This window comes from Anguilla anguilla, chromosome 5, assembly GCF_013347855.1.
Source record: "Anguilla anguilla isolate fAngAng1 chromosome 5, fAngAng1.pri, whole genome shotgun sequence".
In the NCBI taxonomy this organism is placed as follows: domain Eukaryota; kingdom Metazoa; phylum Chordata; class Actinopteri; order Anguilliformes; family Anguillidae; genus Anguilla; species Anguilla anguilla.
Window position 1 is genome coordinate 11167467 of NC_049205.1, and position 12309 is coordinate 11179775.

The window sequence follows — 12309 nt, forward strand, 5'->3', positions numbered from 1 at the left end:
CGGAACGCAGGCGGAGAATTCCAACGCCGACGCCGCCGCACCAGAAAGGCGTCCGGCTCAGCGGACGTGTGGCATCGGAACGCGTCTTCCGAGGGCCGCCGAGGGCCCGCGAGCCAATACCGCCAAGACGGAGGAGGGATCAATCCGCTTCATTAAGATGCATCAGACCTCCAGTCGCGCGCCCTGCCAATACAATCGGCATGGGAAGCGCGGCGGGCTGACGGAGACGCGGCGCTGGATCCCCTCGCGGCCCCCGACGGATAATGAACATTCCTCCCAAACCTGACACGCCTCTATCCCCTCGCACGCTTCTCACAAGCGCGTCTCAGACACGCGTGGAATAATAAGCGCGTCGGCGCTCGATCCGAATGGCTCGGACTGAAAGGAGACCGGCTCGCTCTCTCTCTCTCTCTGCACGGCGCTTTGTTCCCATCTACGCCATTTCTTCGGCTAAATCATTTAGACGGTTCCATTCCTGCAAAGTATAGCCCGCATCACTGAAAAACATTAAGCGTAACAGTAGCGGATATACAGTGTTAAAAGGTCCCAGCTGAGCACATGGTGGTAAGGAAAAGAGGAGCTGTTAAGTCCTGTGTGCTCTGAGTAATATGATTTAGTACTCTGGTGGCTTCAGAATACAGGCATTTTGACCCTGGGGAGACAGCCTCAGCTGGACCTGGCCCAGCGTGGGGTATTAGGGTATTACGGAGAGGCACAGAGAGGCAGTGTCTCGTCTTTTTTTGGGTTCGCAAATCCACCCCCCCCAGAAAGGCCCGTCACTCCCACCCCCCCCCCCCCCCCCCCCCCCCCACGATGCCAGCTCAGGCTCCTCTGAGGGTGTTTAGATAATCCTCTGGGAGGTCGGGCCTCCCCACCCCCCCCCCCCCCCCCTTGGAGCGGCAAGCTAAACTCCGGCATACACAACGCACCTCAGCACTGGGGACAGGCCCGTGTCAGCTGAGGTAATCAGAGGCTTTGCATTCTAATGTGGAATCGCAAACACTTCACGTTCTACTGAAGAATGTCTCATAAAATCTATTGTACTTTAGACAGAACGCTCCCAGGGTTCGGTGTGTTCAAAAAGCATTTACAATGTACAAATCAGGGTTTTTCAAGGCAATTCAAGGGTCGTTTCCAAGGTCCTTATTAGTATTAATAAAGACTTGTGAAAGGCAAGCCACGATAGCTATAAACCCAAAGAAATATATAATAATAAATGAGAGAGTATAATACACTGTGCAAAAATCCAACGTCTTCCACAACTATGAATGCATCTACATTCAAAAATCAAACACTTCCATGGTTTTCGGGGAGCCACGGGGACGCTAAAAATACCTCAGCAGGAAGCATCGGCTCCCTCCTCGCCAAGAGGGCTGAGCGAAAAAATACCGATGAACACGACAACCTCCAGATATCTCCTGAAATCTTGGGCACTGATATCACATTACCGGTGTGGCTTTACCCTGGCGATTTCAGACATGAAAGGAACCACGATAAAAATCCACATTCTTCCGGAAAGAGCGAAGGTACTGCACGCTTCCCTTGCCCTGAAGTCACACATGGTCTTGCATTGTGTGCGAGTCACTCCAAATAATCAATTTCTCTGTTCTCTGGGGAATCAATTGCTCAGTGTTTCTAAACAATCAATTACCGGCTATCTGAATAATCAATTGTTGCTTTCCGCAAAATAATCCATCACTGAATATCAAGCGGCCAGGTTCAGATGGGTGTTGCCATTTATTCAATGGTGCTGTGGATCACACAGACAGGAAAGACAGCCGAAATGCAACACATCCTGTATCTGAAGCGAAACCCAAGTTGCATTCCAAACTGCTCGATATGCCCACAGAGGCAAATGAGATTGACCATTTTGCATATTATTAAAGCACAGATTCATCTTTAACTTTAAATAAATCTTTAATATGATTGGCAGAAAGTAATCAGACTGTAGTGCTCTGTGAATCTTTAAAAAAAAAATTGCTTCACGCATGCAAATAAATATCTTAAAAAATGGTCAGTACAGTGGTGCACCTAATTTATACAGGCCTACTGGGACAGAATTTCCAGGGCTTGTCCATGGAAATGGATTGGACTGCTGAAGCGAGCCATAGTTTCCAGTTAAATTGAAACCATGTAAATGTTATTCTTCTGCTTATGCTATTCTGAAAATAAAAAAACCTCACTAACATCAGTGTAACCAACAGATGTAATGCTTGCGCTAAGCAGCAGATGGAGACAAAGCCACACAGAACAAACAAGATGCAACATTCTTAGGTCACAGTGCCCTCTGCAGGACAGTAGCAGTAATGAGGAGAATGATCAGCTGATCCAGAATCATCTTATCCACTTCCCACTGCATCCCAAAACGTGGAAAGGGGAGGGAGAGAAGAGAGAAGAAAAGAAAAAAAATAAAACTTTTGATCTAGACCCAAACATGTAGGGCACAGACTACATAAACTATATGCTGCAGGCTTACAGTGAATTTTGAAATACATTTCCTTTATTTATGTGTTAACGCATGAATACATTTAAGACATGTGGTTGCATACCAAGGATAAAACGGAGACGTATTTACATGGAGGGCTCCGTGCTCCTCAGAAGGCTGGAAGTTTCATTCATCCTGAAAGGATGCAGGGAAACAAGGCCGTTATAACACTTTACAACCTCTGTCTGAGCCAGTGACACTTTAACAAGATATTTACAGCCACCGGCAGGTCGTTCCCACTACCAAAAGCACTCGGAAAACGGGCTGTGAGAACTGAATGTAAACTTACATGGTGGCTATTCTTTCCAGTCGCTCTTTAATATTCTCCTGCAGAAGAGGACGTAACACACAATCACTATTCACTTCATTGGCCAGCACATGAGATTAAACACAAAATGTGCACTGAAAGTAAGGCTTCTTACAAATCTGCAGTGTGTCATACAACATGTTTCTGTTCAAAGTTTGACTTTGTGATCAGTGAAAATCTCCATGCTTATAAATTTCAGCTATACATTATAAAATAGGATAAATGTTTTTTTGTTGTTTGTTTTTTTTCTTTTACGTAAATTTTTAACCAGATAATCCTTAAACAAGCAATAACTGCTGTATGCACACATTACTCTGACTATTTATCCCAGTTGTTTCAAATAAAAATAACACTACACGAGCACATAATCTATTTTGGGGGTTCGAGAATTGGGCAGGCTTAAACAGGCATCAGCCGTGTGCTAAATAACAGGGGGCGGTTTGGGGTTTTCCCCAGGATTCCTAAAGCTACGGCTTACAGCAGGAAAGCGCTGCGGCTAAACGAGCCGCTATTAAACAATTTCCTAAAGCTCCGGCGTCCGAACGTTAGCGCGGGCGGACCGTAGCGCGTCGGCGGGCTGCCGGAGAGAGCCCGAAGGGGCCTGCGGTTATTTGGGTTTGGGGGAGGGAGCCCCGCGACACGCCGGCCGCGTCCCGGGCCCGTGCGTCAGGGGTGCGCGAGCTCCACGGGGCCTGACCCCGGACAGGAATGCACGGGGGGGGTGGGGGGGGGGGGAGGGAGGAGTGTCTCACCTTTGGATCCGCCGTCAAAACAAAGGGATTGATGGCGGCCGCGTGAGCGTCCGGGCCTCTGCGGGGGGGGCTCCGTGGCGACGGGGGCGGCGGCTCGGGGCTGGTCTCTGCGGCGGGACAGCCCGACAGAACAGAGAGAGACACGGTGGAGTTTGTTAATCGCTCCTCTTGTTTGGGCTGGGCGTCGAACGCGGGTCGAACCGCCCTGCGTGGTGATTTGCGGCGTCGGCGCGCGCGGCGGGGGCGGCCCAAGCGGGGCCCCGGGCCGTAAATTGCACGCCCAACGCCGACAGAAACGGCCGGGTTGACGCCGACGGCAAAGTTACTTACCGGATGATTCCTGGATTGTCGCAATTTCTCGAGCGACGCTTTCAGCCTCACGGCCAAGCGATGAGGGTTTCTGTTTGTAAAAGAAAGAGGAGCATTAGCTAAAATATTTCAATCAACAACTATTAAACACTGGGGATTGATGAGTGAGACTTTGCCATTCCTATGATGAATGTCAGAAGTTACCACAAAGTAATCACTAACTGACTTTTAGGACACAGTCAAAATACTTTTTGTCAACAAAACACTGTGATTGGTTCAGATCACAATCAACACTAGCACTAACATACACTAGTTGTAATGTGGTGTTCCTGTGAGATACATGTTTTTATTCATTATGCTGCCCCTTACTAACGATACCTGTGATGAGCTCAGTGCTAGCCTGGTCTAGCTAACGGTACCTGTGACGAGCTCAGTGCTAGCCTGGGCTAGCTAACGGTACCTGCGACGAGCTCAGTGCTAGCCTGGTCTAGATAACGGTACCTGTGACGAGCTCAGTGCTAGCCTGGTCTAGGTAACGGTACCTGTGACGAGCTCAGTGCTAGCCTGGTCTAGCTAACGGTACCTGTGACGAGCTCAGTGCTAGCCTGGTCTAGCTAACGGTACCTGTGACGAGCTCAGTGCTAGCCTGGTCTAGATAACGGTACCTGTGACGAGCTCAGTGCTAGCCTGGTCTCCAGCAGCAGCACGCGGCTCTCCAGGTTGTCCCAGTCCTGCCGGTTGATGACGATCTTCCCGGCCGTGTCCCTCTCCAGCCGCTTCAGCCTGTCCTCCAGCAGGGACATCGTCTCCAGCTTCCTCTGGTACTCCAGGACCTGGGCCTCGAGAGCCTGCAGCCTGCTCTCCACCTGCTGGCACAGACAGACCCAGCAGCTTGACCTACACTACATCTCTTCCACATCTTCCCCATAGCTAACAGCCAAAAATACACACAAAAAAAAAAAAAAAAAAAAAATTCACATATTCAAAACCATGTATTTACTGGCTGTGTGCATTTGTTTTTTCAATTTCATATTTTAAAAGGCCTTTATTTTAATAATGTGAGGGACAGTGCAAGCCTTCAGTTTAAATGCAGTATGTGTGCTGTTGCCTGTGTGTGTGTACTGCTGTCTGTGTATAAGTATGTGGGGGTAAGTGCTGAATACATGTTCTGCTAAGCTCTGTCCGAGGGTGGTTACGAGCCGTGTGTGCATATGCAGGTTCTCACTGGGGATGCACCAAACTCCGTTGAGGACTCATTTTCATCATCTTCCTCTCCCTCCTCATCCTCATAGGACAATTCCTCAGAAGAGCAGTGGGACACAATTGCCACTGGGCCACCCATGTGCCTCTCTACCAGGGGCTTCTGCCAGGGGTGAACAGAGGCAAAGAACCTGTCAGAAAGCTCACAGCAGACGCAGGCTCACAGTGGGGCAATGGTCACAGAGAGACATAGAGCTCACAGAGAGACACAGAGATCAGAGAGACACAGAGCTCACAGAGACACACAGGGCTCATAGAGAGACACAGAGACAGAGCTAACAGGGGAGACACATGGCTCACAGAGGGACAGAGACAGAGCTCACAGGAGACAGAGAGTCAGAGCTCACAGTAGAGACAAAGACAGAGTTCACAGGAGAGACAATTCAAAGGGCTTCTCAATTTGAGCGAAACCCTGAGCGCTAATGCAGGACAACGCATTGGCTGTATCAGAGCGGCACCTCATCTTATTAATAATGAGCTCTTCCTGCATGCTTCAAATAGCGCAGTTTGGGCTACGAGTAATTTTACCGAGCACACTGTCAGGAAAATAAATCAAATGCCGAGCTGGTAATTAGAAGCCAGTGCAGGATCTGACAGCAAAGATATCATCAAAACAGGAAATGGGCAGGTTGCCCCGACAGTGGAAGGTCGGAGCGAGCGTCTCTTACAGGAGGCGGCACTGCTGGGCCCACTGGCTTCAGAACGTCGGCCTCAAAGTGAGGCCCCTCGGGTTCGGCTTGCTGGTTAAACCTTGGCAAACGGGGCTTGCTCTTTGTCTGAAAATTAGGCAGAAAAAAAGAAACGTAAAACCCCATAAATCAATCAACATTGGCTTCCTCCTAACATTTATGTTTCCATATAAGCCCCTTTTTTTGGCAGTTGTAAAGTCGTTTTCAATTTCTAAAATGCAAAATATTTAAACGGATCAGAAAAAAATAAATCTTGCGGTCCTGTGAATACACAGTGTCATGCGCTATAATCCAAGTGTGGACAGAGTGTACAGGTCCCCGTCTTGCTCTCAGATTTCACCCATATATACAAGACTGCCAGCAGGTTAAAGGTTTACATACAATGGCCAATGAGGGCAGCCAATGTTATTTATCTGTCTGGACACGGTGTCTCCTCAACAGTCTGCCTCAGGCAAGGATTCAGTGCATCTCAAAGAAAAATCATCCCTTCACTAGAAGGAAAAAAAATGTTTCTAACAAGTAAGGCTGATATTATCAGTAATAACTTAAGGGCGACAGAGAAATTGTATGTGGGGAAAAAGGCCAGTTTTGGACTGAGGGTGATGTATAGCAAAGCATTAAGTTCACAGACTTTATTTTAGAATTCACTGCTATCCAAACAAAGGCTACCAACATTTATCAGAATACCATGCCATTTGCTACAATATAAGGTGCATTAGGTAGTAAGAAACAATTCTATGCTCCATTTTATTTATACACTGAAATTCTGAAGAAGGTTTGATTCAAAGTCGGTTATACTAAAAAGCACATAATCAAGCTGATGAAGTACTAAAACTGAAAACTTTACACTAATATCTGTGAGCAAAACAAAAGCAGATGCTGTTTTCTGAACTGTAACAATCTGATGCAATAAATGAGCATCTGCAGTGGGTTGAATTCACATAAAAAGACCACAAAGTATTTAGCACACCTTGCCATTTCTAGACAGCTCTCTGTGCCTCTCAGTCACAAAGCCGATGATGTCACAGAGGATGCCGATCTTCCGTTCAGCAAAGCCGAACTGCAGAAACTGCTCCTTAGTTAAAAGAGGCTTGTAATTGAAGACATCCCGCAGCACCTGTGTGAACACACAGAAAGGTTTGCATCCAATGTGCCACTGATGCTGAAAATATATGCATTATAGCGCCACCATCTGGCCAATAGATGTGCGATACCTTCCCAGAGCAGTGGGGGTCCATAGCACCCCACCTGCCGAATATGGTTATTCTAGGACTTGTGGTTTCTAAGCTACAGATGCTTAGAAACCACAAGTCCTAAGAATGAAAGAAGTGTGTTCCAGCACTATGTGCTTGGAACCCTAATAGCAATGCATTAAATTTCTGGGTGCCTTTGAGGAAACTCCTGGGTGATCAAGATCAGAATAAAAAAATAATAAGAATAAGAGAGAAGCAACAAAAGAATATCAAGTCAAACAGAGGCAGAGATTACACGGGGACAGAACAGCACGTGGGCTGAGAATCAGCATTTGGGGCAATGAGACAAGGGGTAGAAATGTAAGGGTGCTTTGGCAAATTGAACAAGCAGAAATGCTGGGGAGACGCGGACACCACCGAGACACCGAGCTTAATTGCTAGCAAATGCTGTCTGCGTTCGGCGCGCCGCGGAGCTCCGTACGGCAAGATCGCATAGGCGCAATCTGTCTCCCATAATCCCTCCAGCCGGAAGAGCCGGGGCTTGAAAGCGCGCCAGCGCGGAACCGTCGCTCCGCGGGTCAGGGAAAACCGAGGAGCGCCGTGACAAATAGCTCTCCGCACACTCGGGGCCGAAGTGAAAATGCGCAGCGAAGATCCGAGATGAGAGCTTGGAAGGAGATGAAGGGCTTTTTTAAGACCGGGCAGGAAATGTGAATCCCGGAGTAATTACTGGAGGACAGCTCGACTGGCTGCCAGTTGGAACGGAGCGCGATCCAGTTGCGCGAGCTTACAGATGCTACGCATCACCGAGCCGTTTCTGAAATCCCTGCACTTCCAATCTTGAGGGGGGGGGGGGGGGGGGGGGGAGGCTAGAGGACTCGTGAACATGAACTGCAATTTGTAGATAAAGGAACTTGCAGAAATGAGGAATTCATTGAACTTTACGAGAGCAGTCTCTTTTAAGCAATACCAATGTAGGATATGTACAGTACACATGGCAACAGGCCATGCATATATACAGTACATGTACACAGAGAGTTCCACTTTAATGAATGGGTTGAGTTGAGGCTGTTTGGGTAGGCCTAAGGTGTTTCTCTTCAACATGCCAACCCCCCCTGTTGTCATTGAACTAATGAATGTAACTGGACATGAATACCACAATTAAGACCAGTGAGCTTTCAACATTCCAAGCACTTACTAATCAGCTAGGCCCTTAGCAATGAAAAGTACAATGAAAAGTTTTCTAAGGATGTAAAATGATATCACCTAATGTACACGTCACCTATGTTTAATCCTTTTAGGCTCTAACCCCAGGTTTCCCGGAATTTCTACAGTTGTACCATGTACTTGCTCAATTATGCTTTTCCATTGGCCAGACAACATCTGAAGAGAGCAGTGTCGGGGAATTTCTGCTGCAGGAGGCCCCAGAAATGGAATCCGGAATGTTCCGCAGACTCAAGGCACCAACTGGAAACACTTTGCCATATTGAACAGTTAAAAGATAACCGAACAGAGGTGGAGAAAAGGGGAATTGGGGGGGGGGGGGGGGGGACTGCCGTTTAAGAGATCGATGATGGAAGAAATGATGCCTTCAAAGGCAAAGCGTGGGAGTGCTGTGAGGGAAACTCACTGGGCCTGATAATTAAGGGAAACGTGTGTTTAGGAATAAAAGGGGAAAAAACCCCACACTGTACATGATACCTGCTGCTGACTGTGTCTTGAATCTTCGGAAACATTTTGAAGCTCTGATGCAATATTTTCCAATGGTAAAAACTTCAACTGAATATAGTCATGTGAATTTGTCATTAATTACACACAGGTAAAATTACAGAAATTGAAGATAATATTACAATACTGCCAACTCTCAGATTCAATGTTCTATTTTCTCAAAACTCCACCACCAACATATAAACCACAGCAGCAATTTAATTCAAACACATTCAATAAAAAAGCACTTTTTTTTGTCCAATAATTGTTCAATAATGTCTCATGAACTATAATAACTGAATTATTTTGGCAGTGTTTGGTGATGAAATAAACCACACGTTCAGCTAAACAAAATTAAAATGTTTACCTTGTAGACAGCTTCAAGAAATCTATGGTCATTCTTTCCGGCAAGTTCAACTCCAAATCCTATGAGTTCTTCGGCAAGATATGAGGAATGGGATAGGAATGCGTAATTCAGAACTGGCAAAAAAGATGATGAATCACCTTTGGCCAAACTGTGAAAAAAATGTGTTAAAAAAAACTGTCAATTTTAGGCTTAAACAAATGTGATGTTATATATTATATGCTATAGCTCTGTTTTGAGAATATATTTTCAGAAAATCAGGTGCCGTTTGCTATCAACAAATGATGACAAAAATGTAAAACAAGTATATACATTAATACAAATGACATTTCTCATTCACAAATGATGACAAATGTCTACTGAAACTGAGCCAGATTTTTGTGACTGAGTTCAAAGCTTTAACAATTACAATCCAAAAGAAACACAACACCACATTCTCATCAAAACCCAAACTCAACTGATCAAATACTTCTTTCAATATTAAATTTATACAATGTTAGATTAAAAAGTTTCATAGACCTTCTCTGTGTACCATGACGTAAAAACTGGCATCCTTCCAGGGGTGTCTTCCACATATTTGAGCCAAATGTATCCCCCCCCCCCACTCCCACCCCATTTTCAAACATGTTGCTTTCGATACTTCAAACACATTGTCGTGCTTGAGATCTGAGCGTTCGGGTCCGTTCAGACGAAGGAGCTGGTTAATGTAATCCTGTTTACAAAAACAGTCCCGCACGGGAGGAACCCGGACACTCCTGCGCTGCCGAGACTTCAAAACAAACATGAGAAATGAAACGCTATAAAAGCTAAAACGGGCTGTTTACAGAAGTCAAGATGTTTAGACTCCGAGCCAGAATATTGTCTCATAAATTACATACCGTGCACACTGTTGCGGTCGACTGCAAATGAAAATGATTTTAAAGGGATGTAAACCATAACATTGCTGGCCAAAAGAGTTCATTGTATCCCCAAGAAAAATGTATTTATTTTTTTTTGTTCCAGCATTTCGACTTCTCTCAAAGAGAGGAATATGTCTATTCTGGAATTAATTTGTGGCTGCGGCAAAAACAAAAATGAATAAATGTAAACATAAAGGTGAACGCAAATGTATACAAGCGCTGAGATGTATCCAAACACTGAGATGTCAGTTCAGATACTGCAGAGATAATTTGCACACTGAAACTTCAAATGCAAAATATAGCAAGATGTAAACAACGTAAAATGTAAAATGTGCTGACATGCAAAATGTTCATTTTAGTGTATGCAGTGTACAAACTCTACATGTGTACAGTAATATTTCTGTTATTTGTCATGCCCATACTGCCTAAAGAAAACCACAAAATATAATTCATTTTTTAAAATTATTTATTTATTTTTTAAATTTACTTTCACTAAAAGACGCCCAAATTTCTGGGCTTTAATTTAAGGGAAGTCGTTTTATAGTAGCAAATGTTAACTTTCAACAATTCATGCCAGCAAAGCATAACAAGATTTATGCAATGGCAGTAACAGCCAACTATAATAACTAGCAATGTCCCTTTTTTATTTAAAAAAAAAAGTAACCCAAACAGCTAAACCAGAAAGTTTCTTGTATCTTGTATCATTGATATTAAAGGTGCCCCCCGCTCCAAGATATCCTACGAGCAGATAAATACAACAAAACTAATATGTACACTTGTGATGCTCACTTAAACATTTAGTCGGTCATACTTGCTTAAAAAAGAAAAGAAAAAAAAGCAGCAGTTTATAGTTGTCACATTGTCACGCGCTAAAACGTCTGGGTGCTGCAGCAGTTTTAGCACTAATCCATTGAGTAGGAGACCAGAAGGTCATTAAACAGTGATCTTAGGACAAGAACAGCGAACCCCTGTGTTTATATGGGGAAGTGCAATCTAGAAGATGAGTGAACGGTCTCTAAAGAGCCCATAGGAGAGCAAGGCATATATGCATGTCGACCACGAAAAACGTAGGTCAATTCAATCAAGAATTCAAATTCAGTTTGCTTCATTGGTATGGAAAACATAAACATGTTTTGTAAATAATGCACAACACAGTATCCGAAAATAGAAAACATATGTTACTGTATTTTTTTAATTAATGAAAAGCATCATTGTCAATCTACAGTGGTAAGAATAATTACATAAATGACTGAATTACGCATAAAGAGACGCATGGATTAGTATACAACGTTGTTTAGACCTTTAAGGCCCTGGAGTTGTGGTTTTCAGTCCTGCCCTGGACTACCTCAAGGTGGTTAATTTATGTTTTCATCAGCAACAATTGCAATCGGAGAAACAAGTTAAGGTAATTGTTCAATCAATTGTTTTAATAAATTGTATTTGTAACAACAAAAACCTGCACACTGTCTCTCAAATGGAAAGAATGAATACTGTATTATTGTCCCAAAATGTGTGCAAATGACAGAAGTTAATACCCAATTCAAGATAATGGTCTTCTTGAAGGAGGATGACAGATTATGTAACATTAGTGCAATCCTTACCCGGCATAATCAACTTCTTTGGGGTACTTCAAGGATCTAAGATGAAGTTCAAGTTTCCGCAGGCATCCTCTTAAATCGCCAGTTGTCATAGTTACAACTGCAATCTTGGTATAAATAAAGAAATGAAACTAGACCAACGTTATTTAGCGCTAACTATGATCAGTTAGCTAAGTGCACTCTAACGTTATGAGTTTTTTTATTATTTATTTTGTATTATGGCTATCTAACATAACCAGATAACTTCATAGTTAGCATAATACAACTAGAACAAAGTTAATTTGTAAGCCTCAGCTAATCTAGGTGGCTAACGTGGTTCGTTGTTGCCTATGATAGCCAGTCCTGATATTATCGTCGGTAAGAAAATGTAAACATATATATTTTTAAGTAGCCTCTTTGACAGCTAACGTTAATTTTGCACTAGTATACTGTTACCTTATGAAAACCGTCGATATAGTAAACGTTCACAAACTCCCTCTTTTGTTTTTGCCGGCGAAATACAGTGGAATGCCGCGATTGGTTGTAAAAATGCAATCTGCAGATTTGAAGTAGCACATTCACGGCTGCAAAGCGAAAGCTACCTAGAAAACAACGCTAGTTGCAATCAGTCCTTCGCTAATAAAATAATCAAACCTACAAAAAAACTGTAAAATATCAATGAAATGCGTGTTCCAAATATTAATATACACATTTAAGATCGTCTGTGGATTTCCCCAAAGTGCATAGCCAGATGAATTTACTCACTA

General features: G+C 44.0%; 1 protein-coding gene across 5 annotated transcripts; it reads right to left on the minus strand.

Annotated features, from left to right (window-relative positions):
- Nucleotides 1–1970: 1970 nt before the first annotated feature.
- On the minus strand, nt 1971–12290 carry cep44 (centrosomal protein 44). 5 transcript variants are annotated; one of them, XM_035419118.1, is made up of 12 exons: nt 11999–12290; nt 11567–11670; nt 9070–9217; nt 6773–6919; nt 5782–5889; nt 5079–5216; nt 4519–4719; nt 3875–3944; nt 3545–3651; nt 2775–2812; nt 2576–2620; nt 1971–2353 (listed from the first exon to the last, which is right to left on the minus strand). In XM_035419118.1, the coding sequence occupies exons 2-12, from the start codon at nt 11653–11655 to the stop codon at nt 2335–2337; spliced, it is 1110 nt and encodes a 369-aa protein (XP_035275009.1). In that variant the 5' UTR covers nt 11656–11670; nt 11999–12290; the 3' UTR covers nt 1971–2334. The 5 variants fall into 5 exon arrangements, with proteins under 5 accessions (XP_035275009.1, XP_035275008.1, XP_035275010.1 ...); XM_035419117.1 differs by having other exon boundaries at nt 4519–4722; XM_035419119.1 differs by having other exon boundaries at nt 2550–2620; nt 4519–4722.
- Nucleotides 12291–12309: the final 19 nt, after the last annotated feature.